The following is a 26152-nucleotide window of genomic DNA, read 5'->3' as shown; positions in this document are numbered from 1 at the left end:
GAAGCGCTGCTTTTTCTGTTGTTTTTTTTTTTTTGCTGTTGAGAAATAACGAGCGTTCTCGGCGTGGGTGTGTTTGTTCCAGTTTTTTTCAACCAAAACTCAGTGGTGTGTGTTGCCCACTCCACTCCCGAAAAAGCCTCAGCCTATTTGTGGTTTCCATGAGGAGTGACACCGTCAACAGGTGAAGAGCATCACTCGTGTCATTGACGGCAACATGACGGAAGAACTGATTTCAAACATCCGACCTCCAAAATATACCCACCGGCCACATTAGTCGGTACACCTGCACAATCTCATGAGTCTCATAACAAAGACGACATTACATGACGTCATGACACATTTATGTACTTTACATGTACTGCATGCTATGTGACTTTATAAAGAAAATAAATGGATCATGCTGACACGTCGTAGATTATAGATGACATATTAAAATGAATCATAATATTAACATTTTTATAATATCGTTGTAATTATTGGTATTTTTATGATAAAAAATTAAGTCAGCTAATTCATTCTAATTTAAATTATTATTCAAGTGGACCCTCTCATGCAGATTAATATAGATGCTCTCTTTATCAAAAAATGTAATTAAAAAAATCTTTTTTTAATTTTATAAAGTAAAAATGAAATGATTATATATAGTTGTAATTACAATTATTACTCAAATCCACCCCCTTATGTAGATATTTCTTCTTTTATAAATCATCATCCTTATAAAATAATAAAAATATAAGAAAAGATATTACAAATATAGTTTAAAGTAATATTCAATTAATAATCATATTATTTTTAATAATAATTAATAATTATATGATTATAGTTATAATATTAAATATATTATTTAATTAAATACACTGACCCTCTGTAGATTTTTTTTAATAATACATTATTATTTTTAAATGAAGCCAAATTAAATGCTATATTTAATATAATTAGAATGATTACTCAATGTACCCTCTAATGTAGCTATTTTTGATGATTCAAATATAAATAATATTTTTAAATAATAGAAAATCAAATATATGTTTTACTTATATAATAAATATTTATTAATTTTATTATTCATTGTTCAATTTTGCCTTCCCGTGAAGCTAATTTTTTTTTGTTTTAATTTTGTATTTATTATAATGTAGCTAAATTAAACATATGATACTACCGGTAATAGCAGAAACAGCTGTTAGTAAGAAGCAATGACAATAAAACTCTCTTGAATCTTGAATCTTGAATCTCTTGAATCTTGAAGCAGTGCAGTTGTAGACCACTGCAAACTATAATAAAAAATATAAAATTATATATATTTTAAAAACATTGAATTTATTATTTGGAATTTAGCATAATCTGTGATACAACTCTTGCATTAGACCTCATTATATTGTGCAAGTGTACCTAATCAAGTGGGCTTGCCTGCTCCGGTCGAATCGGAAGTTTTTAACAACCTCTTGTTGTCTATAATAATAATAATAATAATAACAATACTAACAACACGATAGTGTTGATGTGTAGTTAAACAAAGGCGTGGCTTTTCCGCGCATCCAATGGCCAGCCTGTGTACTGTGTACACAAACCCTGCTAATAAACAAGCAATTACCGTCTTGTCACATAATAATACTAATAATGATGATTTATTATAATATGTGTGGGGGGTAAAAAAGAAAGAAGAAGAACTTCCTCCTCGTAAAAAAAATCACAGTAGTGATGCGGAGAGAATCCGCTCATTGGGAAGCAAATGAAGCGAGTTAAGTGGCAGACAACCTGTTAATCTCCTCTATGACAACATTTAAATCTACATGCTGATGATCTACAATTATCTAACAGGTATGTGTCTTTTTCCCCTTACCTGCGATTGAGGATGGGGGTCGAACATGTCCATTTGGATCTCCTGGGTCGAGGTCGAAGGCGTCCTGGACATGCTACTTTTCTGTACCATTGATTTTTAACTTTGTGTCCTCTCAAAAAAATATATAAGTATATGTGTGTTTGTCAGTGACGTGTGTCTTTATGTTGGTGTCCACGGAGTCATCGTGTCGTCGTGTCCGTGGGGCTGCTGAGTGGAATGGCAACAGCTGCCGAGCTGAGGAGAATGCTGGAGCGCCGGGTTTGGGTGGTAAGTTACCTGAAAGGGTCCGACAGAACATCCGGTCGGCGCCTTCAAAATAAAAGATGAAACATGCTATAGGACACTATGACGCGTGGGCAGTGTGGTGTGATATGAATATACAGGAAATATTTCACTGTGTGTAGTTAAGCTATAGAATACCGGTACTGTTTTTATTTGAAAATAATTATTTTTGATGTATTTGCTATATGTGCTATATAATAGAATTAATCATTACAATTCTGCACCCTTTCATTTATGAATATGCGTTTTTTCTGTGTATTTATTATTTAAAGTCAATCAGAAATGTAATTATGACACTTATTTTGAAAAAAATAATATACATTTAAAAATATTTTTACTCAGGGGAATGCTTGCAAATTTAATTTAGAGGATGGAAATATTATTTAAAAAAAAAATAGAATCATGCAATTAAATCACAATTGAAAATCACCTTGACATCACTTGGTTGAAAGTTGAATATCTTTTTTTAACCTAAATGTGTTTTTTTTCAATTTAATTCAATTTGATTCAGAAAAGCAGTTTTTATTTTATTTGTTGACCTGTTTTTGAATGGTAGCTATTTAAATTGATAAGGTAATACAAACGGAATGGAATTGAATACACCAGGCATATAGCGTGGAACCCGTGGAACCCTCAGAGAATGTAAGACAGTTGGGGCCTGCCTGACTCACTGAAAAACTCATTTTCTGGATTTTCCTGCTCCCCCAGACTCTCTCACTGTAGCAACCAAATAACTAAACAACTATCCATTTTGCCCTTTGACATAAGTGACATCGGCTTAGCAGTCGTGAAAAAGACGTTTTTTTTGTTTTTCTCAAGCTGCTGTGCCCGTCTCATACTCACAACGCCCCCTGGTATACACTCTTGATTTGCACCATCTTTGACGTGTCACCATCAAAAACCTGACAGCGGCTGCTCCATACTTGACATGCTTTTACTTTGAAGACGAGTAACGTAAGTTCCGGTTGTAAAGCCTCTTCTTCTGATCAAGCGCTTTCTCTTCAGCCAGGCTCCAGCTGGGAGCCAAGGAGGTCCACGCCCCGCCGAGCAGACCCCACCTTCACTCATCGATTGATGGGGGAACCACAGGAGGAGGAGGAGGGCTGGGGGCAGACCCGATGATGGAGGCTTGAAGGTGGGACACACTGTGGGTGGGGATAGGGCTGGATTGGTGGATGTAGGCATGTATATAAATAAATGGCTATAATACTAGGTAGACCTGCACAATTTGATTCTATTTAAAAGAGTAGAAATACCTCAGAGCAATTAATTTAACAATATCATCTTTTTTCTAATATTTACTCAGTTGCTTTACTTTTTATTAATTATATATGTATTATTTTATTTAGCAATACAAGAGGCTCTAAAAGCAGGGGGTGTCCAAACTGTCCAAACAGCAAATGACGGTGATATCTACAAATATATCTCATTAATAATTTATTTTATTTTTCCAGTATGCCGAGGGCCAAAAACTGAAAAAGGCCGCCGGGCCGCATTTTGGACACCCCTGCTTTAAAGTATTAATATTAGATCCCCCCTGGAGCGATGTAAGCAGGCTTTTTGTTAAAGTCAAACCAATTAATCAGCAGTAGCATGTCAACAAGACGTGCCTCCAAGCGACACGACTCAGCACATTTGTCTTCTCATCACTGGGCAGTAGGCATATCCACAATTATCCCGCTTGGCTGCGTTTAGTTCCCGCAGATGGAGGTCTCTCTGCTGCTGCGCACTAAATAAACTTGGAGCAACTTCCGTCACATTTTGACGTTGATATGTTTCACAGTGTTGCCGATGCAGTTGTGATGCAATTTGGAGACTGAAAATGAGTCTTATTACAAATCATCAGTCTGCTCCATTAGCAGCATGGATGGTGCCATGGCAACAGGCAAGGCTATTTAGATGATATCACAGCTCAAAACCTTCATCTCATTTTTATACTTTATTAACACAGGTGGGCGATACCGCAAATTTGAGCATCTGATATCAAGCAAATATAGGCACCTGATACTTTATACTTAATTTTTTTGAGGCCATTGAATGATTTTGCCTTTAATGTGTTACAATTTTATTACATACAATTATATGTTGTAATTGTTAAGTCATAATTCAGGTCTTTTTTGTTAAAGGTACTGATTTATTATCCATAATTTGTATTTTCTGCCGTCTTCTCTTCCTGGATCAGCGCCACCTGCTGCCCTGGAGGCTAACTTCCACTCAAATGTTAGCATGTGCTTTTCTATTGCAGCTGTTTGACCCCAATACGCAAGTTCATATGGCGAACGTTGGTGAACTTGAAGTCCACCAGATGTGATCTCATCCATGCTCTTTTTTTTTTACATGGTTTGCAGCATCTCCTCCAGAGAAGAAGATCATATGTTTGTTCCTGTACTTGACCACTTTTCCCTCCTAATTTTGCAGAGAGAAATTGTGATAATCTCGGTTACCTGCGGTGAAGGAGCGTACGCAAAGACCCACACTGCCAGCGTGCACTGTTGCCATGGCGATGGACTGCTGCTGCTGCTAGAGAGTATGCAATAACAGTATAGCCTGCATCACAGGTAGAGTGTGGACCTAATAAGCAGTCTACCACATAGGTGCAGTAGTAGGTTTTACAGTACTAGAGATTCATTGCTATGCACATTATGAATACAAACTAATTTTCCTCATGTTGGCAAAAAAGTAAAGTCATTAAGGGTCAGTACATTCAACATCTGCATGTTAGCAGTCATATGTTGCACCAATGATACACAGATGATTGGCGAAATTAACAATAGAGACAAAAATAAATAATCTAATGATGTAAAATTGATTTTTACACAGGTGGCATAATAAGAGCTCGCAAACGATTGCTCTCTAGTGGTTAAAGAACAGATTGCACATCAGTGGCACCCATAATGCATCACAACAGCTGTGGTCGATACCATCGTGCTACGAAGGGAAGTGCATCGAATATACTTATTAAAAACATTCAGTTTTCCTAAATACAATTTATTTAATTTTCTGGATGATAAAGTAAATAAAATTTATATATGTTGCATTAATATTAGCAACCGTGCTACGAGTTGTAACAAGGTTTTTCTTTCGTGTGCCAAGGTGGACTCTCCTCCATAATGGTACATTCCTACCCGTGGCCCGAAATCTTCCTTTTTCTATTGCAGTAGCAGCCATGAGGTAGGACAGCCGTCGACAGAGGACCAAAAAGCCTTAATTTAACTGTCCAAATACACATTTCACACATCAAATACTTTAAATCAAAAGATAACACGGGACGCTCCGGTGGTACCGAGTGTCATCTGCCGTCCAAACCTCGCAATGGCTTGTTGTAACGCGGCTTCACGCCACACGATGTAGCCCAGCTAGCGGCTATGTCAGCCCGGCTAGCGAGTTAGCAGCTAACATGCTAAACATATGGATCTTCTTTAGCATTGCATTGTGACAGTGCGACATTTGTTTGTCATTAAGTATGGATTTTGTATTTTAACGTCTTGTTGTTGCTGTTTCAGCATGCTCAGGCTCCAGAAGAGGCTCGCCTCCAGCGTGCTGCGCTGCGGCAAGAAGAAGGTCTGGTTGGACCCCAATGAGACCAACGAGATCGCAAACGCTAACTCGCGTAAGTAGACCACAAATGACCTTTATTCTCTACCACTTTTGGATATATGCTTTGAGTAGTAATGTTTCCACCATGTTTACCAGGGGACAAGTCTGTTATTCAATGTGATGTACATAAGGCAGGGGTGTCATTTTAGTTGAGGGGATAAATCAAGCCGAATTTTAATGTCAGGTGGGTCGAACCGGTAGAAAAATGTAACTTACCATACTAAGACGAACTTCCCTAGGTTTTTGTGAGTATTGTATAAAGCAGGTCCTATTATACGTTCGGTACAGTTCAATGATGGTACTAAACATACAACAAATGCTGTCTAAAGAAGTGTAGTAATGAGCATTGTCAGCAGAGGGCGCTGTTGTACTGCTAATACCGAACGTCTCCTCGTGTATTTCTTAGGCCAGCAGGTCCGTAAACTGGTCAAGGATGGTCTCATCATTCGCAAGCCCGTCACGGTCCACTCCAGGGCCCGTTGCCGCAAGAACACGCTGGCCCGCCGCAAGGGAAGACACATGGGCATCGGTAAGGTTGTTGTATGACTGAAACACTATTAAAAGTGACTGCAGTCATTCTTAGCCTCTTTTCCTGTCGTGTTTAGGTAAGAGAAAGGGTACCGCCAACGCCCGTATGCCTGAGAAGCTGTCTTGGATGCGCCGCATGAGGATCCTGCGTCGCTTGCTGCGTCGCTACAGGGAGTCCAAGAAGATCGACAGGCACATGTAGGTTCATTGATTTAAAACAGCAGATTTTTCAATGAGCTTTTGAGTAGGGGAAGAAGAAACTGATTAAGTTTGCCTTCTGGGTATTTATTTAGGTACCACAGCCTCTATTTGAGGGCTAAGGGTAACGTTTTCAAGAACAAGCGCATCCTCATGGAGCACATCCACAAACTGAAGGCTGACAAAGCTCGCAAGAAGCTCCTGGCGTAAGTTTGAAACCTCGCTTTTGATTTGGCTGTCATGTTTGTGAAGAGACATAGGGTGTTGTTTGATTCGAGGTGAGCTCAGGTCAATGCAGGTTTTGTCTCTGTGTCCCCTCAGTGATCAGGCTGAGGCTCGCCGTACCAAGACCAAGGAGGCCCGCAAGCGCAGAGAGGAGCGCCTCCTGGCCAAGAAGGAGGAGATCATCAAGAACTTGTCCAAGGAGGACGAGAGCAAGAAGTGATCAGGGCTTGATGTGCTGTGCTGCCATGCCTGTGTGGAGTGCTGACAATAAAAGTGTACAGAAAGACACTCTACGCCTCGTCTGCTCTCATTTCTGTTGAACTTCATCAGTAGCAGGTTTGTTGGTGGTTAGCATGTCAGCCTCACAGTCATGAAATCCAGGTTTGAATCTCTGGAGTTTGCATGTTCTCCCCGATAAGGTGCATACTACCTTATCACTTGTTTTATACAGTAGTAGTAGTAGTAGTAGTATACACTATATGTACTGTTTATGTAGACACAAATACAATTGTTAGTTGTTAGCAATTACGTTTTGATTCACTACTACACAGGTTAAAATATTTCAAGCGGTAAAGCCCAAAATCCTCCAAGTTGTTTTCAAATGCAGGGCTAGTAGGCCCATTTAAAATGTTAACATTAAACCTTTTTCTTCTGTTGTACAAGATTGTCATTTGCAGCATTTTTTTCGACATAACTTCGACACGTGAAGCACATTTGCTGCCATCTAGCGGCCGTGGCTAGTACATGAACTCAACCAATCAGGAAGCCTGTACTATCACTATTGGATAATTAAACATTTAAACTGAAGCAGTTTACTAAAATATTTAACATACATACTTGGGTAACTTTATTATTTTTTTAAAATATTTTAAAATTTAAATTCAATTATGTAATTTTTAAACAACGATTTGAAAGAAATATGTTTTCCTTCCATCTTAAACAGGCCATTAACTTTGGCTGTTTTTTAAAATGTCTGTTAGAATCAATAAACCGCATTAGGCAGTGATTGGTACTCAGCTGTCAATGAATGTTCATTACAACCACAGCAGGAAGCGTAAATAATTGACGGCAGTCTGAAGTGTTTTTCTCCACGCGGGCTTGATTTGCATGCAATTTGCTTGTTGGGTTCTCATTGAAACACCAGCAAGCAGCCTTGGAGTGACTCCTCACGACCACATTAGCACACTTCCTTAAAAGAACCGGCTCTTTCGGCTCCCTAAAAGTAACTACTCTTTCGGCTCCTCAGTAAACACTGCAACAATACAACATCAACAAAACATTACACAACCGAATATGAATTAAAATGTGCAAAACTTTTAAAAAAAAGGCAGTATCGAGGTAACGGTTTTTGCCAGTCTTTGGTAAAAATTGGCATTCAGAAACACCAAGTGCCCCAGCTTACTTCACAACCGACACTATCAGACAGACACTGCTGGGTCAGAAATCTCAGCAGGTGGTATCGGGAATTTCCGATAGGGTTTGGTGCTGGTGTCAGAATGGGCCCCAAAGCCTATCTGATGCCCGTCATGAATGCGCTGCAAAATATCAGGTCTCATCACCAGCGGCGCTACTATTCTGTCATTGCAACAATAGTCCCTCTGATACAGTAAGGTGGAGACATTGTAGCTTTTTACCTTAGCTGTAACTTTTGTTGCATATCTGGGCCATCCTACCTTCGCAGAACACCGGACTAACAACAGCTCAAATCTGCTGCTTGACAAGGTTGATTTTGATGGGTGAGATAGGCCACGCCCTGCAGATTGCTTCCACATATGCCTGTATTTCACTAATAAACTCGGCTATTTCTTGGCTAGCAGCTGCCCGGGGACGCCTAGAAAGGAAGCCTGCCATCACCAGCTCTTTCCCTGTGGGGTTGTAGCACATCATACACAACAGTAACCTCTGACATTTTAGCACAGGGGTGTCCAAACCTTTTCCACTGAGAGCCACTTTCATATTTTGTTGCTAAGGAGTTCTATATCTTACAAGAAAAAGGTGCATCTCAGCTTTGTGATATACAGTGGTCAAGCCTGTAATTTGCACGGGGGATAAGGGGGTCATGACCCCCGCAAAAATCAGACCCAGCCAATATAACCTCCCGAATATAACCACATCATTCCGATGTAATAAAAATATACATCGCCTTGCATGAATATCTTGTTGATTGTCTTCATTTATATCATTTGCCAGCAAAACAGTAGCGTGTTTAGTCATCCGGTAATGTAAGAGGGAGGTTACATGATGTAACAGGGTGAGAAGTGTAGAGCGACTTCATGTCGTGAATCTTGACAAGCTTTGGGAAATACCTGAATGTGTTTCCTTAAATTCTGCTTTGACGTCACTTGTCATTGTTAATCGGCCTGTTAACATTTGAACATTAACTAACTAAGCTTTTACCTTTTTATAAAAAGTTCAACAATGTGGTTGTCGAACAGGTGACCAAAGAGAAGGAAATGACCGAGGAGGCACAGCCTAATCACAGTAAAAGTATCACAGTGTATTTCTAATACAGCCAAATTACCCAAATTACCCTGACTCCTTTACAAAAAAAAGGCAAAAATTGTAACCCCCGCCCCCCAATAGTAGACCCAAAGTTACGCCCTTGACAGTAGTGTGAAAAAGTGTTTGCCCCCTTCCTGAGTTCTTTTTTTTTGCTTGTTTTTCACACTTCAATTTTTCAGATCATCAAACAAAGTCAACTATTAGTCAATGGCAACACAACTGAAGACAAAATGCAGTTCTTAAATGAAACTTTTATGATTGAGGGAGAAAAAAAATCATACCTACATGGCCCTGTGTGAAAAAGTGATCGCCCCCTGAACCTAATAACTGGTTGGGCCACCCTTTGCAGCAACAACTGCAATCAAGCGTTTGCGATAACTTGCAATGAATTTTAGGGCTTTGCAGTTAATTAAAGTACGTCTGCAAGACATAAGACTTTTTTTTTATTCTCATAAAATTCGATGGAAAGGCTTCTTGAGACGTCATCTGTACTTCTGTGAAGAAGGTGTCGGACGTTTCGCTCCTCATCCGAAGAGCTTCGTCAGCGAACTAATAAGTGCTGGTAGCCTAGGCCTTAAATACAGTAAGAGTGGGCGGAATTGGTGTGCCAACACCCTCCTCCTATTGGTTCCTTACACTAAGCCTTTCTCATAAAATTAAAAGTTTTTTTGTTTAGATTACAACTTTTTTCTCTTAATATATTGACTTCATTTTTGTAAAATTACTGCTGCTTTTCGATTATTTCTGGGGTTTTTTAAGTTTAGGGCTTTGCAGTTCATTAAAGAAGGTCTGCAAGACAAAAGAGGCCATCCAGGTATCTACAAACGCCTCACAAGCCCAAAGTGCAGCAAGGCACTCCTTCTCATTTATATTGCATATAGCGCTGCTAAGCTTCGGATATTGTTCTGGAACAGAAACTCGCTGGTTTCAGCTGACCATCATGTGTTTATAATAGAATCGCTCCTAAGCCATAACTACTAGCATGGCATGAACAATGCAAGGTTTAGTTACATCATATGCTCGCATGCATGAGCCAGTAATGAGTTCTTTCACCTTTTTGAATGCTTTCTCTTGTTCTGCACCCCAGGTCCCTGCAGAACAGATTTCAGCAGATCATTGAGCGGGCTGGGAGACATCTGACACGTTTGGGAGGTACCTGCCCAGGTAGTGAAACAATCCCATGATCCTCCTCAGGTCGGTGAAGTTGTCAACTCTTAGTGCACAATGATGATGTTAGTCTCCTATCACTACACCTTGCTAGCGCTCTACACGTGATATAGTGCCATACAAAACAAAGGCAACGGCTAGGGTTACTGTTCGGGGTCGGGTTTTGGTTAGGCCTAGGATTAGTGTTCGGGTTAGTGTTCAGGGGTGGGGTTAGCTCTTGAAGTTAGGCCTAGAGTTAGTCTTAGGGGTTAGAGTTGAAGTTAGGCCTAGTGTTAGTCTTAGGGGTTAGCAGGGGTGCAGCTTGCCACCAGGCAAGGCCAGCAACTGCTTGGGGTCCCAGCCCGAGGGACCCTGACGGCTGACAAACTTTGAACTTCTACAGCACCGGTGTTATGCAGAGTGGTCTTTTTCTTTGGGCTGCAACAGACTCTAGAATCACCTCTAGTGGTTAGGCTTGAGGTTAGGTGTTGACTGTTTGCAAAAAGCCCCTTCATGGTTCTGTGAAGACTTGCCGATAACTTATTTAGCTCCAGGAAAAGTTGCGTAATAATTGTGCACACCTTGATACGGGGTGCTGATCTCCCTGGGCCGCGCCCTCCCCCATGACACAAATACGCACGTCAGCAGATACGCTTCAACTCAACAAGCATCCGACTTTATGCAGCATTGAGTGGAACAATGTGGAGACTTATAAGTTGCCTAATCATTGTGCGCACGCCATTGAGGATGTTCTGTCATTCTCCAAATGTCACATTTGTTGACAAAATATGTCAAGGCCGTATTGACGTTGTGTATTTTGCTGCAAGGTACGACCCACATTGTAGAACAAAGCAGTCAGAAATGTGAGCTACTGCTTTTGTTTGCGCTGTTGGACAAGATGCTGCTTTTTGTGACCACACCGTTGTAAAAACCTCCTTTATGCACGTCCCCCGAGAGCTACAAAACCTGCATGGGTTTTTTTTTTTCCCCCGTCTGTCTGGTTTTTTCCTGTCTGTGTCAGAGCAGCTAAACGTGTCTAAGTCATCATTTCTTGACGTTGTAAGGTGAGTTCCCCAAAAGTGAAAAGGCACGACAAACCAATGTTTAGGGTCTCACCTTACATCGCAATTATTGCGTGAGAAAAGCAAGCCTGGCAGCAAACTTATGATCTGTGATTGACTCGTCTCGTGGAGAAAAAGGCAGACAACTTCCTTTTTTTTTCTTTTTTTGCTATGATGTTTTTCCAAAACTCGCGTGTATCATCACTGCTCAGCGGTTGACGATTTGCATGCCAACTGTTGTTTGTTCTCTGCTGCACAGACAGGAAGTCCACCCCGCTCCCTTCCCACCAGATGATAGAGCACAAGGCAGAGCTAACATCGTGGGTTGACAATAACCCCCTTCTGTCTGTCCTTCGATCCCATGATGTCACGACAAGAAACATGCGACAGACTTCCTGTAAAAAGGGTAGGGTTAGAATTTAGGGAGAAGGTTACATTTAAAGTTTCACTTTGTAGGACTTCTGGGAAATGTGGAGAAAAAAAATGGACATGCTGTATGTGCTTTTCACCAGACATGAGCAACAGTAGTTTGGCCCAAGGGGCCATTTGTGGCCCACAGCTGTTTTTTATTGAACAAAAAAATCAAGAAAACTAAAAAAACCCACTGGTATGTAACAACTATTGCCTTCAAGATACAACTGTGGTTAGTGTAAGTATGAATTTAATGCTATTCCTCTTTGATTCAAAGGTTATCAACCTCACCTCACAGGCTCCTGTAAATAGTTGAAGTATGAAATAAAACTCAAGAAAATCTACTTTGAGTTGATAAAGCGTCCTCGACAATCTTCTCAGGCTGGCTTAAGTCCAAAAGACCTTGACAAACATTTGAGGTATTTTAGGAGGATAAAGTTGAAATAGAATTTTTTTTTTAAGTTGTAATATTATGAGAAACAAACAAAACAATGAATAAAGTTGCCATTTTTTTGGGAAATTAGGTTGGAGAAAGAAGTTGGTATAAAGTCACAATATTATGGGAATAAAGTCAGAATATTACGAAAAGATAGATAGAACATTTGTGAAGATTATTTAAGAAGAAAGCTGAAATGCTTGGAAAATTTAAAAAAAAAAAAAAACTAGATTGTTGTTGCATACTCTTAAAACTCAAAGCTGAGGAAAACAGATGCAGCCGCTGTCTGGTTCTGATTAGCTGCCTCCTTGCCAAAAGGTTCTTTTGTATGGGGGCAGTCAGCCCCTCTTAGCATGTTGGGCATGTTATGAAAAGGGGCGTTTTCCTATCAAATTCTGCAGTCCAGAGGGTTCAAATCATGGTGCCACCAAGGCGGTTTTTTTTCAAGCATCTGTCAAGGTTGCACTTCCTTTTTACTGACTTTAGCTCTCGTTTCCGCTTTCTCACAGGACACTTCTACCCCGTTTTGGCCCAGCCCCTCACAGGTCCTCGCCAGGAGGACTTAGCACAGGGTAAATTTGGGAGGCGTACTTTAGTGTCCTCAACCTTGAATTAGGTGCCTCTCGCCTGCTCTGACCCGCTTGTAAACATGTTTCCCCAGGAGGCTAATTCAGTCCAGGCCACTCGTGTTACCGCCTCCTTCTGGTGCCAAGGGGGGAGAGGAGAAGGGCTCATCGCGGAATATGGACCAAGACGGGAGGAGGAAGGCTGCTTTTTTTCCAGGAGGCGGAGACCAGGGGAGCTTTTAGATTTGGGAGGACAGCCGAAGAGCAGCATTGAGATTTTCTGCGATTTAGCAGAGGAGCTGTGTGAGTACACAGCATGAGGAACCACAACAACAAAAGTTTAGCAGAAGAGGACCGGAAGTGAAGAAAAGGGAGGTAGGTGAGATGAAAAGCTGAGATAGAGATAGAGATAGAGAGAAAGGGAGGGAGGGAGGAGGCAGAGCGGAGAGATAAGCAGGAAACATGACAGCAGATGGACATTGGTCGACAGGAGGTGCGTTAGCCTGAAACAAGAGCACCGGCGGCAAAACAGAACCCAGGCGAGGCGGCAGAGAGAATGAGTTCAGGCTTGTCCTTCATGATCGCTCTCCTCTGCTTGGGGAGCCTGCTGTCCACCGTCACCTGGTACATGATAGACGATGACAGGTACGTGTACTCAGACATTCATACTTATTAACACTTTTTTTCTACCAAAGTCGGCTACTTGCTGCCTCTCATCTCCATAAATATTCTTTGAAATATTCGGTGAGACCTTGAAAAGGTCGCAAGCCTATGGCAGAACTGACAGACCAAACCCACGAGTAGGGTTTGTCCTTTGTCATTAGTATTTGCTAACCACAGTATGAACAATTAGCCTAAAATCATTATATCCCTTATTTGATACTTAGAAGATGAGTGAGCTCAATGACAAACCTGACTAGGCGGGTCCATTTCGTTGGTTAAATGCTAATGGTCTCTAACTTTTTTTTTTACTGTTTGCACCTGTTCAGGTGACTGTGACAAACAGAAAGTAATGTATGCAATAACATTAGCTGACAAGGTATGTATTAAAAGGAAAAACAGTGACGAATGAGACCAAAGATAAACCCGACTAAGCGGGTATAGTTTGTTGGTTAATTGGGAAATGCTGATCGTATGCGAATGGCCTTTAACATTTTTACTGTTTGTGTTAGTTCAGGTGACCGTGACAAATAGAAAGTCGTGTATGCAGTGAGATTAGCTGACAAGTTATGTATTGACAGACACTTCAGTGATGAGTGAGACCAACGACAAACCCAACTAGGCGGGTACAGCTTTTTGGTTGATGGGAGAATGCTGACAATTGTAAGGTGACGGTCTTACAGTGACTGTTCAGGCGACAAACAGAAAGTAGTGATGTTGGACTGCTAAGGTTTGCCAAAAAAAATCATGTAAACATTTTGTAGAATAAAATCATTGATACAATGACTGTAGGTGACAGTATGAAGAGAAAGATCCTCAGGTGATGGGCGAGACCAATGACAAACCCGACTAGAAAGGTACAGTGTGTTGGTTCTTGGGAAATTGATGACGATCCTGATGCTCTTTGAATTTTTCCAAACAATGGATGAAGAATGAACTGGTCACTTAAATTTATTCTATGTATTTCACTCTGAAAAGATAATTTGGTGACGAGTGAGTCCGATGACACACCCGACGAGGCAGGTATACAGTAGTTGTTGGTTCATGGGAAAATGCTTACAGTCACATGCTAATGGTCTTTGAATTTTTCAGCTGGTGTCAACACAAATCTGTTCAGACCGTGATGAATAGATACAGGACCGGGGGACTAAGACATGTTTTCATACAATAGTGACAAAACAGGGAAACTGTTGAACTGAGTGCAACTTAGATCATCCTGATAAACCAGACCAAACTCAACGGACACACCCGACTTGTTGTCTCGGGTGACTTGATTACCAAAGACCAGGACACTCGGATGGTCTGAATTCTCAGGGGGCCTCTTTGCACTACTGGAATCTCAAAGATGCCTTATAATTTGAATACCTTATAAAGTATGCCTCCTCTGTATGGATAGAAAATTGTTTGATTGCAAAATACTATCTGTCAACAAATACACAAATTCTGGCTTCGCGGAGGTTACTCAAAATGCTTTATTCAGTGGTGCAAAAAGTAACTTTCACATCTCTGGAATGAAATAATGATAGAATAATGTCTGTTCTGTTTTACAAAAATCATCCTGTAAGAAAATAATAGCTTTCTTTTCAAGTCTGACTGGACAAATAAATAACTAAAATATGAAATAATGCTAGCTATGTTAGTAAATCTCTCTCTCGCTCACAAACTTGTCAGTCAATTTAATGTTCCAATGAAAAACAATGAAAACCGGGACATTTTCATTACTTTCTAAAACACCCACCGTCACCTGAAGGTGTTACCCGACTCACCACAAAATTTGGCACACATCTTTAGGGGCTTTTAGGGACTGTTAAGCACGTGTGTCAAATTTGAGCAGGATTGGTTGAGGAACATGCTGACATCAAGCAAACGGGGCGGAACTCGGCAAGTAATTGCCCATAAGTCATTCACTATTCGTCTAATGATGATAAAACATTGAGGATATCTTTAGTGCATGTTTGCTAACATGTCTCCCAAAGCATTTTGACCACAACCGATAGGGGGCGCCGCAATTGGCATTTACAGTCATGTGAAAGAATGAAGACATCTGTTTTTACTTCTATCCATCACGGTCTCAAAAAAGCGATGAGATTGCTTCGGTTGGAAAAAAAATCAAAGGCTTTTTGGCATTTCATGGTGTTTTTTTTTTTTTTATGAATATGAGTGTGAATGGTTGTCTGTATGTGCCCTGCGATTGGCTGGCGACGAGTCTAGGGTGTACCCCGCCTCTCGCCCGAAGTCAGCTGGGATAGGCCGTTACCCTAATGAGGATAAGCGGCATCGAAAATGGATGCATGGATTAGCTTGTATACCGTCTAGCGTGGGGAACTAACTCATTAAAAAAAGCAAAAAACGAGTTATGTCGTGTGCTGACAATCGCTAACAAGGCAAGCTAATAGTTGGTGTTGATTACCAACGTTAGTAATGCCTAGAAAAAGGGCTTCTGCTTCTGTTTATGTTTCTGGCCTACAGAGGAGGAGGACATGGGAGGACAGCAGGAACCACGTACACTACGGGAGATAAATGTGATGTTCAATTATATACATATATAAGGAAGGAGCTAAACAGCAAACTAGATAAACAGCATGAAGACATTAATGAAACACATTTAGGATTTGAAGAATGAAAATGCATCGCTTTGAAAACAAATGGATGGGCTACAAGAAAAAGCGGAAGCTTTAAAGTGACAAAATGATGAAAAGGATCGCATTATATTGCAAATGACATGCTGAGTGGATGATATGAAGCAGTCGACGCGCATGAGCAATGTAATTGTGGCTGGGCTTCACATAACACGCAGGTGTTGTGCCAGTGCAGCTGATAATGGAGGACAAGATTTTGTTCCAACAGAGCAACAGGTGACCAACTTTCGGCAGTCAAAGGGGGTGGATGTAGATGTCAGCAACACGGATACACGCATCCCAATGTTTGGCAGAAATAACAACAGAACAAACAAGGTAGCATTGCTGAGGCAGAGAAGCAAGCTGAAAGAAACAAACGTCTCTATCAATGAGCATCTGACAAAGCGCCATGCTGACAATTCTAGGCACTTGGTGCGCCGACTGCAAAATCTACATCCAGTTAAACGGAGGAGCGGAGGAAGCCAAAGTACTTGTTGTTAAAAACATCAAAGAACAGGACAAAGATTGAAGATCGTATCACGTCGACTGCAGGGAAAATAAAGACAAAAATCACAAAGACTTGATGCAGCTGAGAGTCAATTCAAAAATGTATTCCTCCTCTAATTTATTTCTTTTTAAATGTGATTTATTCCCTTTCCATAACAGTGCGCACGGTTTATAGTGTCATTATTTTAACTCCTATTTGCTCTTTGACTTTTTTTTTTTTTTAAACACCATTCTTTTCTTGTGAGATATTTTAAGCGTCAACAAGTAAAAGTTATGGTGTGAATGAATTATCAGTAACAGACATGGGGAAGCGGTAGGATTAAATCTAAGATCTGCTTCTTCCTCCTCCTTTTCAGACTGTTGAATTGTGTAAATGTAACCATGTGATGTTCCTTCATGTAACTTGTTACGCATGATGTATACCATACCATACCATACCATCACCACCCTGTTATAGAAAGTTGGTTTTGTCCTCACCACGTAAAGGGTCACACCGTTCTCACCAGACCTGTCCTGCCACTCACTTGATGCATGTTTGCATGTTTGCACTCTCACCTAGTCGGGGTCTTCTTTTTGTCGTCCGTCTCGTTTCTCATCAACTTATAAAACCAGGAGTCCTTGTTGTCAACCCTAATAACAAAACATAATGTAAGCCACACGACGTCACACTGAGGACTGTGGGAAATTAAATCGTGCTTTTTTTGGAGGGCAGCTTTTGGAAAGGTCACTATAACAAGTGTACGAACAACATCACTGCACATTACAAAGACGCTGACGACAGTATGGTGGGGCGCCATCTCCAGGTTGGGTATGAGGTCCTGCCCCACGTGGAGGAGTTTAACTACCTCGGGGTCTTGAGCAAGAGTGAGGGAAGGATGGAACACGACATCAACAGGCGGATTGTTGATGTAGACTCTGCATAGGTTCATTGTGGTGTGGTGGCCGGTCGAGCTACGTTCCTACCCTCACCTATGGCCATGAGCTTTGTGTAGTGACCGAAAGGACAAGATCGCGGGTACAAACGGCCGAAATGAGTTTTCTCTGTAGGGTGGCTGGACTCGCCCGTAGAGATAAGGTGTCATCCGGGTGAGACTTGTAGTAGAACCACTGTTCCTCTGCATTCAGATGAGGTGGCTCGGGCATCTGGTCAGGATGCCTCCCGGACGCCTCCCTGGGGAGGTGTCCAGGGCACTTCCAACCGATAGGAGGCCTCGGGCTAGACCCAGAACACGTTGGAGAGGCTATGTCTCTCAACTGGCCTGGGAACGCCTCAGGATCCGCAGGGAGGCGCTGGACGAAGTAGCTGGGAGACTCAACCTCAGATAAGCGGACAATTGGATGGATGACTCGTAAATAACACTGAGGCTTCACATTTTTCTGGCTGATCACTGATCTTTAAAAAGCCTGACCCACCGTGGCCGATAGCGATTTAAAAAAAACCCAAAACTGACAGCATACCGCTTCAATGTACCCATCTTATTTTCTTGCAAAACACTGACCAATACCCAATACCAAAGTTTAGAAAATTGCCGTCCAAAGTATTAAATGATATCAGTTCCTTTTCACATTTTTAAAACAGGTTTCACTGCAGACCTGATTTGAGCCACTTAACCAAAAATTACGTGCACGGTGACCGAAAATGGCTGGTCGTCCAGTGCCATGAACTCCATCAGTTTTCCTCGTAGTAGCTCTGCTTTTGTCACTGCTCATAAGCGCCAACAGCGGGCCACTGCTGCTTCTAATCATTAGACAAATGCTCAATGACCTGTGGACAATTACTTGCTAACTCCCGCCCCTTTTGCTTGATGGTGGCCATGTTTTCTTGCTCAAATTTCACGCACATGTGCTTGTCAGTCTCCTAAAGGAGTGTACCAAATTTTATGGTGATTGAGTTAAACACCCTAAAGTTATAGGGGGTGTTTTGTAGAGTGAATTGAGCTGTGTGACAAATTTCAAGTCAATCTGACTTACGGGTGTCAAACTTTGGGGTTTAATAACAGCGCCACCTTGTGGTGTATTTGTCAGAAAAATAATAGCACAGGGAACGCAGTAGGGGTGCGTGTTTTGACCAATTTTCACCAGTTTGTGTGCAGCGCTTCGGGAGTAAAAGCTGACACAAACAGATACTGTACATACAATCAAATGAAAAGGAGGACAAGAACAAAACAGATAAAAACAGAAACAAAGTGTGTGCTACTGATATAAAGCACAAATAATTTGATAAAATGGAACAAAACAAGTGACTTTTGGGCGTGAACGGGGAGATGACCTTGAGGGGTTGGGCGAACAATGCAACAACTAATGACAAAGAGACGATATCTGCCAGCGAGTGATCAACAAAAGCAAATATTATCTTAGCATCAGAAGCCATTAGAGGTATTAAATGTTTCCATTGTGTTCCATTCAGTGATGGTTTGAAGTGTAAAGCAGAGTGCCGTGAAAATGGTTAAACATTCCAAACAATGAGGAAGCATAGTGATGGGGAAAATATTTTTATATTCGCTAACAAAGGAGCCAAGTCAAGCTTATCTGTGTCACAAAAGACTCATTCTGACTGATAAATATTTTAAAAAGATATTACGCTCAGTAGACCTTTTTTTTTTTTTTTGCAGTGATGCCCTAAAAAAAGTCATAGCCCTCTCACAAAATACCTCATTATTTCCTGTTTTCAGAGAATGAACGCCTCAATGAAGTACAGTACAGTACTTGGAAATTGTTCAATTTGAACACAAGACTTTTCCCTTCAGTGGTACGTTTTATGAGGGGGACCATTTTGGGACCTCAGGGTAAAAAATGTGACTTGATTTTTAAGCGGCATCGACAGCTAATTTTTGTCAGCATTACCCCCAGAAGAGTGTCAAGAATTAAACAATTTTCCATCCATCCATCTTCTATGCCACTCGTTCTAATTAGGGCCACGCCAGCTGATGTCGGGCGTGAAGCAGGGTACACCCTGGACTGGTCGCCAGCCAATCGCAGGGCACATATAGACAAACGATCATCACTCACATTCATACCTATGGACAATTTAGAGTCGCCAATTAACCTAACATGCATGTTGTTGGAATGTGGGAGGAAACCGGAGCACCCGGAGAAAAGCCACGCACGCACGGGGAGAACATGCAAACTCCACACAGAGATGCCCAATCGGAGATTCGAACCCAGATCTTCCCGATCTCCTGACTGTGTGGCAAACATGCTAACCACTCAGCCACCGTTTTACTTCAAAATATGTATTTTTCATATTGATAATATTATGGCTTGTCTTTATTTTATTATTATTTTATTATCACATATTTTTTGTCAAAAATATACACAGCTTTTTAAATTGATAAGACAAATTATTTGTATTAATATCTGTATGTATCTTCAAACTATTTATATTTCATTACCATTTTTAAATGAGCATTTTTGTCATTATTACCAGAGAAAAATATCAAAGATATAAAAGATTTTGAAACATATGGTATTATATTTATTCATATTGAAAGAGTTGTTTTTGTTTATTTTGTAGTACTTTGTTGAGTGAAATGACATGGTCCTACTGTCCCCAAATATGCTTCTTTGCAGATTCAAATGAGCTGTGAGCTTTCAGAAATCGGAATTAGCGTTTTTTTATAGATCTTTTAAAATATAATTTTTTTATATTAACAATGAATCAAAAGGATCGTTTTGAAAATATAGTAAAAGGAACAGTCTTTCATACAACTATTACACCAGAATTTTTTCTTTTTACATTTTACATTTAATTAGTCACCTAAATGATTATTTTTAATATCTAATATATATGTAGATTTTTTTTAAATTAACAGTATATTTAATTACATGTAAAATGCCAATTTTTCTCATTATTACCACAGACAAATATCAGCTTTTAAATTAGTGCATTAAAAGACTGTTTGTATAAATAAAATATGAGCTTTTAAATTAGCTAATTTATTCTTTTTAATATTTACAATATATGCATAGATTTAAAATTAACAATATATATTTATTGATATATGTATATTTTTTATTGAGAGTAAATTTAATTTGATTATAAATGGCAATTTGTCTTATTACCACAGAAATATTTTTGAATTAAAATTTGATTTTAATGTTTTTTTTATTATTTAAAGTATATTTAATTACCATTACAAATGGCAATTTTTTTCATTATCAGTGAAAGATTTAAAAAATTGACATAAAATATATTTATAAAATACACCTGATTATAAAACATTTTTATTTTAATCACTGTTTTGTCATGATTATTATTATGAGCACTTTTTCTTGACTGGGAGAAATCTGCCCCCAAATAAGCCTGTGGGCCGTTGCTGATTTAAGGTGAAGTCAAGGAAAGGAACTTTGACTGTAAAATCAGTGTGTGTGATTGACGGCGTGTATTGTGTGCACTGTCTCACTCTTATTGTCGTCCTTTGTGTCCACAGCGTGGTGGCCTCTTACAAACCGCCCCCTCAAAAGAAAAGTTCCCCTAAGCCTTCTGCGCTTTGTAAAGGCTGCAGGTGAGTGCAAATGTAAGTCGCCTCTTTGTTTGCCTTGTCATTCCTTCACGTCACAAACACTTTACTGTGTGTGTGTGTGTGTGTGTGTGTGTGTGTGGGTGTGTGTGTTACAGGGAACTGATTGACAACGTGCTGAAGCGCCACTCTCAAACCTGGAAGAAGAACGAGGAGAATTACCGTACATTTACGTAAGTGCTCAACCAGGCGTTGAAAGACAGGCAGGTCACGTGACACCGAAAGTGAACAACCGACCTCCGTGTGAGGACTTGCCCCTAACGGAAGCGTGCGTGCTTGTGTGTCTCTGCAGCTCCAAGCTGAGCCGCTCGTGTCGAGGCTTCGACAAGGCCATCATCACGCAGGGCAACACCCCCGTGGGGACCAAGATTCAGTACGATGGAGAAAAGTCCAGGACACTACAGGTCACCCCCGCCATTTTCAAAACATTCATTAAGGTAGGAACACACACTCATGCTTGACCGCTCGCTGGGACTCACTCGGACATGACATTTATTCACTCCAAACTACTTCCTAATAAATAAAATATACAACATGCAACAAATGCATGTACACTACGCTTATATTCTATTTCTTATATTATTATTTCATTATGTTTATTTAATAATACTAAGTATTAATAATTTTAATTTACTATCATTATAACAATAACTTTTAATTGTTAAAAAAATAATACAACATATGTTTTATTATATCAAATCATCCATCCATCCATCCATGATATTATATCAAATAATACATGTATAACATATAAAAACATATTTTCCAATATAATAAAATATTTACAGGGTGTATCATGTTATTGTTAAATAATACTAACCATAATAATGCATCCGAATATAATGATAATAATAATAATAATAATTATAGTAATAATACATTGTTATATTATATCATACATTTTTTAGTCTCACTTATAGTATGAAATAAAAAAAAGGTGTGTGTGTCTAACCTCTGAGGTCATGACAGCTGCCGACTTTGCTTTCCAGGAGCATCCGTTCTCCAACAGGACGTTTGACACGTGCGCCGTAGTCGGCAACGGCGGCATCCTGATGGACAGTGGCTGCGGGAAAATGATCGACTCGGCTCAGTTTGTGATGAGGTGAGGCTGCGGTTATTAGCATTGTTAAACACGACACAGGAAGTGGTTGTTACCATGTTGTCGCTGGCTCAGGTGCAATCTGCCGCCTTTGAACGACGAGTACGGGGCACACGTGGGCGTCAAGACGGACCTCGTGACGGCGAACCCGAGCATCCTCAAAGAAAAGTGAGCTCAGCCACTTCTTTTTGTCCTTGTCTTCCGCCATAACCGTCCACCGTATTTTCTGGTTGTACTGTTCATGTCCTGTGCACAGTGAAATGCGCTCGCTGTTGTTACGCAGCCTGACTGGTGTTGTCCCTGCAGGTACGGCTCCCTGGTGGGACGACGGCGCAACTTTGTGGAGAGTCTTCAAAGCTACGGAAAGTCCCTCATCCTCCTCCCTGCCTTCTCCTACGGCATCAACACGCCGCTGTCATTGCGCGTGTCCTACACCGTCGAGGACTTTGACAGCCCGGCCCGTCCTATTTTCTTCAACCCGGAATACCTGCGAAATCTGTCCCAGTTCTGGACGGGCAACGGCCTTAAATCGCACCGCCTCAGCACGGGCATCATGATGGCCAGCATGGCGCTGGAGGCGTGCGCCAACGTGCACCTGTACGGCTTCTGGCCCTTCAGCAACCACCCGCACGGACTCTACACGCTCACCAATCACTACTACGACGACAGGAAGGTCAACGCCAAGTTCCACGCCATGCCGGTGGAGTTTGACATGCTGCTGAAGCTGCACACTCAGGGCGTGCTCAGGCTTCACCTGGGGGACTGTCATAGCGACAAATAGTAGTCCCAAAAAAGACCACCTGTGTGACTGACTTGCACTGAATACCAAAGACTTTTAAAGGTTATTTATTATCCAGCTGGAGTCTGGACGTTTCAAAGGAGAAGCCATTTTGGGGCCTTAGGGAGGGTTGACACGGTGCCTTCTGTTGAAAGTGAATGTAACTGAAAAATAATCATGTCTGCTATTGTTTACATACTCCACAAACACCAGCACGTGTACTGTAGTGTCATATGTGGGGGTTTTTGTTCAAATTGGCTTTGTACTTTATTCCTGCATGATGGTTTTGATCACTGCAACTGCTGCAGCTTTTAACTGGAAGCCCGCACATCTTAGCTGACAATAACAAGGAGTATTAGCGCCACACTGGGAAAAGAAATATAATGTAAATGTAAAATGCCGTAATATTACATGATTAGAAAGTTATAAAGAAAGTGGCAACACTGTATTATGAGAAAAACACTCTAAATAATGCTGAATTTGGACGGAAAAAATGTCATAATACTATCAGGATAGTCATAAATAATGCCAGGATAGGAGAAGAAAATACTCTTCAAGCCTTTTGTTTGTGGGGGAAAAAATGGCAAAAATAATTGGAGAATATGGTTGTAAGTTTTCAAGGAAAACTCACAGCTTTTCAGCAATAAAGTTGTAAATTTTGTGCCAAAAAAAGGCTAAAATATTGCAGGAATGAAGTCGTAATTTTGAGCGGAAAAGTGTTTGGAACGTTACAATGCTGTTATGTTACAGGAATAAGTAATATATAAAAAAAAAAGAATGAACACAGGTAAAAACCTCAAAACTTAACAAAAATCAAGTCTGAATAAAGTCTTAACATTACCACAATTAATTAGTTGTAATTCTATTAGCAAAAAGGTGTAAAGTTGACAAAGGAAAAAACTATTAGAATAATTCATTGGGGAAAAAAAGCCTCATAATCATTGTAGCCCTAATACTCTTTTGTTTAAAATGGTACTTTTTCAAATGTTCAAATGCAGCTCATTTTGACTTGGGGGGGGGGGGGGGGGGGGGGGGGGGGGGGAACTGTTGGAATATCGACTGTGACTTGAGCACTTTGGGTGAAATGTTTTTTGGGTTAATTTTTTTTTGCATTGTGCGGGTCCTGTGTAGTTACTAAGTAAACTTGCTGTCATTCTTTTACTTTCCTGTGTTGTTTTGTACAGAATCTCACACACGCAAAAGTCATGCCACTTCTTGAGGAGGCAGTACTAAAAGATCTGTCGTAAGTGCTGTACTGACGTGCGCTGACGTGCACAATAACGATCATTCACTTTCGTCATCGTGCACCGATGCTGCGGCGCCGACGATCATTTATGGCTTTAATGTCTCTTTCAGGGATACTTTGGCTTCAAATACAAGTCATTAACACCTGAGCCACTGTTTTCTTCCGTGAATGTAAAATGTTTTCTGCTGATGATTTGAGTAAAATAGAATAAATATTTGTCTTAAAACGTACTTGTAAATAATCATGACTGGGTTATTGTGCTCGCCTCCATGTTATCAGAAAAGCATGGCTCTGAGAAGCCATGGTAGCAGATCGAATGGCGTTAAGCAAAACGTGGCAATGGGCATAGTAATGAGCCCTGAGGGACACCATCAGTTTTAGTTAGAAGCCTATATACACACAAGAATATTAGCCACAAAGTGATGCAAGATAGTTTAGTTAAAAGCCAGATAGACCGTGGCTCGGAGCGTTTTGCTAGTTGACAGGGACCGGTGTCTTCAGCGATGGAAGCCGGTCCCTGGCCTATCTTTGCGGCTGGCTTTAGGGCAGCTTTGGGGCACCGCTTTGGCGATGCTGCTGCTTCAGGTGGCTAGTGGGGGGGTTTAGTTTGTTAAGGGTTTTTTTTTTTACTCTCTTGGCAAAGTGTTTGCGGAGCGTTTGGTGCAACTTGCGAAAAAGAGAAAGAGAAATGGCCACGGTAATGAGCTCTGGGGGACGCCATTTCTTTCATTTCATTTGTTTGAAAGGACTGTGTCCATTACACGAGGCAAAAAACTGCAGAGGTCGTGAGAAATGATGAGGTAATGATAGGACTTGACGAGCAGGAACCAAACTAGAAATCATGGTTTTGTACATCCTCATCTCATATGGCAATCCCAGTTTAACCCCTGCATGTTCAGCTGTGATATGCATCCATTAATGCACCTTCCACTTCACCAAGTTTCCTCCGCAGGGCATCACACATGGAGTGGATCAGACATGCAAGCATCTGGACTGCTCAGGGGAGAATTCAACTAACTAGACTCAGAGTCCTTTAGACAGGGATTACTTTTTTAGTCCAACTCTGGCCGCCACAGTTGTAAAAAGGAGTGCAGAGTCATTAACTGCCATGTAATGTTTGTTTGTCTCCCCAGAGAGAAGAGGCAAAGCCCGCTGCCACAAGCTACCCACGCAGCACAGCCAGCGCTCGGGGGATTTCGGCACTGACCTCGTTGGACAATCCAGCTGCAGCACTCGGTTCCGTCCCAGTGGCCAGCGGGCCTCTCCAGGGAACACTTAAGCAGTTCAGAGAGCCACAAAACATCCTTTTGCGGTTTGAACTCGCAAGTGAGGGAAGTGGAACACTCTGTCGCTAAGAGGCAAAGTGACGACGCCGTCTAAATGGCGCTTTGGAATCAACCCAATGTGCTCATTTATGCTTAAGTCTGAGTGACACTAATTTACTTTGCTGCTGGAGTCAAATGGCAACTAGATCTTGCGCAAAGAAAATAAACTAAGTAACAAGTAACAATGGCGGACCAAGGACAGAGCCTTGAGGTACTCCATTCAAAATAACTAGGGCAAGACGGTACCAGTAAATATAGCAGTAAACACACTACAGTGGACTCAAATGTGGGTCAAATGGGAACAAGCAAAAGGATAAGAAGGGCGGACATAGGACAGAACCTTGAGGTACTCCCTTAAAAAAGTGACAAGGAGGCACCAGATTTCAATATAAACACTGTGGAACCTCGATTTTCGTCATTAATCCAATCCAAAAGGACAGATGAAAACCGAAACGTACAAAAAGCGAGGCAATGTTTATTATCAGAAATAGTGGAAATCCAATGAATCCAAAAATATTAATAAAAATATATGCAGAAAACAATGCAAAATAAATAGAAATAAATATAAATGACAAATGGATGGAGCTTATTTTTGAAGTGGACTTCC

At 40.8% G+C, this 26152-nt stretch overlaps 3 protein-coding genes across 5 annotated transcripts in view; 2 read left to right on the top strand and 1 right to left on the bottom strand.

Moving 5' to 3' along the window:
* cacnb1 (calcium channel, voltage-dependent, beta 1 subunit) overlaps window positions 1–2090 on the bottom strand; it is a 30498-nt gene extending 28408 nt beyond the window's left edge. The window contains exon 1 of one of the 2 annotated variants that reach the window (XM_054758869.1): window positions 1841–2090. In XM_054758869.1, coding sequence (XP_054614844.1) covers window positions 1841–1930 — 90 coding nt within the window. In that variant the 5' untranslated portion in view covers window positions 1931–2090. The remainder of the gene's footprint in view (window positions 1–1840) is intronic. The other variant, XM_054758868.1, reaches the window with a different exon arrangement.
* A 3154-nt stretch (window positions 2091–5244) lies between these two features.
* rpl19 (ribosomal protein L19) lies at window positions 5245–6958 on the top strand. Its single transcript, XM_054758870.1, has 6 exons — window positions 5245–5293; window positions 5626–5732; window positions 6126–6253; window positions 6330–6445; window positions 6541–6651; window positions 6767–6958. The coding sequence occupies exons 1-6, from the start codon at window positions 5289–5291 to the stop codon at window positions 6888–6890; spliced, it is 591 nt and encodes a 196-aa protein (XP_054614845.1). The 5' UTR covers window positions 5245–5288; the 3' UTR covers window positions 6891–6958.
* Window positions 6959–12781: 5823 nt separating this feature from the next.
* On the top strand, window positions 12782–23989 carry st8sia6 (ST8 alpha-N-acetyl-neuraminide alpha-2,8-sialyltransferase 6). 2 transcript variants are annotated; one of them, XM_054760479.1, is made up of 8 exons: window positions 12782–12798; window positions 12888–13437; window positions 21008–21082; window positions 21196–21270; window positions 21390–21534; window positions 22087–22199; window positions 22272–22364; window positions 22503–23989. In XM_054760479.1, exons 2-8 carry the CDS (start codon window positions 13349–13351, stop codon window positions 22975–22977), a joined length of 1065 nt encoding a protein of 354 aa, XP_054616454.1. In that variant the 5' UTR covers window positions 12782–12798; window positions 12888–13348; the 3' UTR covers window positions 22978–23989. The 2 variants fall into 2 exon arrangements, with proteins under 2 accessions (XP_054616454.1, XP_054616455.1); XM_054760480.1 differs by lacking the exon at window positions 12782–12798 and having other exon boundaries at window positions 13381–13437; window positions 21008–21094.
* Window positions 23990–26152: the final 2163 nt, after the last annotated feature.

This window comes from Dunckerocampus dactyliophorus, chromosome 18 (genome assembly GCF_027744805.1).
Source record: "Dunckerocampus dactyliophorus isolate RoL2022-P2 chromosome 18, RoL_Ddac_1.1, whole genome shotgun sequence".
NCBI classification, from domain to species: Eukaryota; Metazoa; Chordata; class Actinopteri; order Syngnathiformes; family Syngnathidae; genus Dunckerocampus; species Dunckerocampus dactyliophorus.
Note: the sequence above shows the minus strand (reverse complement) of the source record. Positions and strands in the feature narration are given on the sequence as shown.